Source organism: Penaeus vannamei, chromosome 31 (assembly GCF_042767895.1).
Source record: "Penaeus vannamei isolate JL-2024 chromosome 31, ASM4276789v1, whole genome shotgun sequence".
NCBI lineage: Eukaryota > Metazoa > Arthropoda > Malacostraca > Decapoda > Penaeidae > Penaeus > Penaeus vannamei.
Window position 1 is genome coordinate 14,631,271 of NC_091579.1, and position 2,500 is coordinate 14,633,770.

General features: G+C 32.8%; 2 protein-coding genes across 2 annotated transcripts in view; both read right to left on the bottom strand.

Moving 5' to 3' along the window:
• Positions 1 to 2,500, bottom strand: part of LOC113809056 (alpha-2-macroglobulin) — a gene marked incomplete at its 3' end in the record, with an annotated part of 240,225 nt that overhangs the window by 171,351 nt on the left and 66,374 nt on the right.
• LOC113825795 (1-aminocyclopropane-1-carboxylate synthase-like protein 1) overlaps positions 1,395 to 2,500 on the bottom strand; it is a 6,067-nt gene continuing 4,961 nt past the window's right edge. The window contains exon 10 of the mRNA XM_027378623.2: positions 1,395 to 2,105. Coding sequence (XP_027234424.2) covers positions 2,035 to 2,105 — 71 coding nt within the window. The 3' untranslated portion in view covers positions 1,395 to 2,034. The remainder of the gene's footprint in view (positions 2,106 to 2,500) is intronic.

Consider the following 2,500-nt stretch of genomic DNA (forward strand, 5'->3'; position numbering starts at 1 on the left):
TACACACACACACACATATATTTTACCACATATGTATACACACATGCATATACATATGTGATATATATATACATATATATATATATATAATATATATATATATAATCATATATATATACATATACACATATATATGCATGTATGTATATATTTGTATATATACAGGTGCGATGCCATAGGGGTGTGTGGGGGGTGCGACCCCCCCCCCCCCAAGGTCACAAATCGTCATTTCACTCGACAGAATGGAAAAAAATACAGTTTACTCGGCAAACTTGGTGGTCGGCATAATTTAAGAAATCAATTATGATGGTTTGTAACTCGAAGTTTTCATTTTCATCTCAGTTTGGTCCTTTTCGAAACAAGAGATAAAAAAGTACGAAGTGTGGATTTAATTTTTGAAATGTTACTCGGTAACCTTGCTCCCGACATCCCCCCAAAAAGTTTTCTAGCGCCGCCCCTGTATATATATACATATATATGCAGAAATATAATATAAAAAATATACACTACTACCATATATGACAATATTGAGTTTAGGCTTTATGCTTTCGTATTAACAGGGCCACGGCTAAGAAGAGCGAGGTTCAGATTTATTTTTCGTATGTGTACATTTTTATGCGATATGTCATGTAAGGCTAGTTACTGTTTTTCTTATATCATTTATGCTCTAATCCTGGGCAATATACAGACATCCAAAAGTGTTCCATGACGAATAATATACGGGGAAGTATCTCATGTTTTATTTATAGAATATGTTCGAATGGTTAAAACAATATTATTAAAATTCATATTAGGTTTTACATAATAATTTCACTTATTATGTAATGATAATTGAATATGCAGACGTAAACTTATATATCCTTTTGAATGTAGTTGATACCAATCAATAAATAGTGTTATTTTCAAAATATTTAAAGAAGTGTGACCTTCGAAACCAGTGTCAATGGACGAATGAGGAAGCATGATGGGAGGCGCTTAGGGACCGCGCATTTTCAACTGATTTCGATAGTTTTCCGTCGTTAGATTTGAAATTTGTTGTTGATAACTAACAACTTGTATTTATTGTTATTTCCTAATGTTACATCAGTAAACCAGTGATTTGTCAATTGATACAATTCAAAAACAAAATCAGATTCGTCAACTCAAGTACAATTCCTAAGAAAGGGGGTGGAGCCGCACCTGTGGCACAGCATATAAGCATCGGCAGCGTTGCTGTCGCGATCGGCCCGGAGAAATGTCGCAAATAAATACTTTCTGGTGTAGTTAGTTTCTTGGCCTATTGTAGTCTAGGGTGAATATTAAGGAGTTTTTAAGGTTTTTAAGGTTTCAGTAAATACGGTTTGCCAAAAAAAAAAAAAAAAAAAAATAACAGGAAAAATGAACGAGCACCAGTGTTCACTTATTCATAATTTATTTCATATTTCCAAAATATGCAAAACAAATATCAAAATAACTATGCACAACCCAAAAATACCTTACAGACATAATATGGCAACTATGAAATACCACAATTGATACTTCTGAAAAAATCAGTGTTTCAAGACAATTATTTCTTTAACAGAAATAATAACAGGGAAGAGAGCAGTGACCGTCTAATTCCTGTATACTTAATTTTACAAAGAACCTGTAAATTGCAGCTCATACTGAAGTCTACAGGCAATAAATACGGTACAAAAATATATCACTATTAACATATATAGATAGAAACGTTTTATTTACAGTATTTACATATAAAACAAAACGTTATCTTTGGAAAGAAACGCTCTAGAATTTATATTTACATAAAAGGTGAGACAAGGAAGTAATGTAACATGAACAAGAACACCGTCATTAGGCATATCTTTAAATAACTTTTTTCGTCCAATATAACATGACAATCTGAAATCGAGTTTAAGTTTCAGAGAACAAATATCTAAAAAAATGTTTATGAAAGAAATATGCCCTGAAATCCACCAGCGTCCGACCAATACGGAGTAGATTTTTGAAACCCTTTTTCTAGATTTGAACTGTCTGGCTCTGTGTCTGTGGCTGGACTTAGAGAGCAACCGGCCTGTGTTTCCTGGGTGTTCTTCTGCGGCATAGCACGAGTTCTACTTTGTTCAGTGCTGCGGGAGAAAAGGGAGAACAGGGCATGAATCACCTATTGGCAAACAATGTTTTGTAACAGGACAGTGATATGCTCTATACGTTGATAATGGCGAAGTAGGGAACAACGACTTTGTAAGATTGCAATAAAGCTTGTAATGGATTATGAATGGATGCGTTTATGATAATTTTAAACAGGAAAATAAATCAATCCCTGACCATCAAAGCATAAATAATAATGATAACAAAAAGGATTACTACCATTATCGTTACAGCTATCACCATTACTATTTTCATTATTATGATAATGATTATTATATTATTATCATTAACACCTCAATCATATTCTATTATTATCAATTTCATCATATATTATTCAAGTAAAAAAAATGTAATATTCAACACTAGTGTTCCA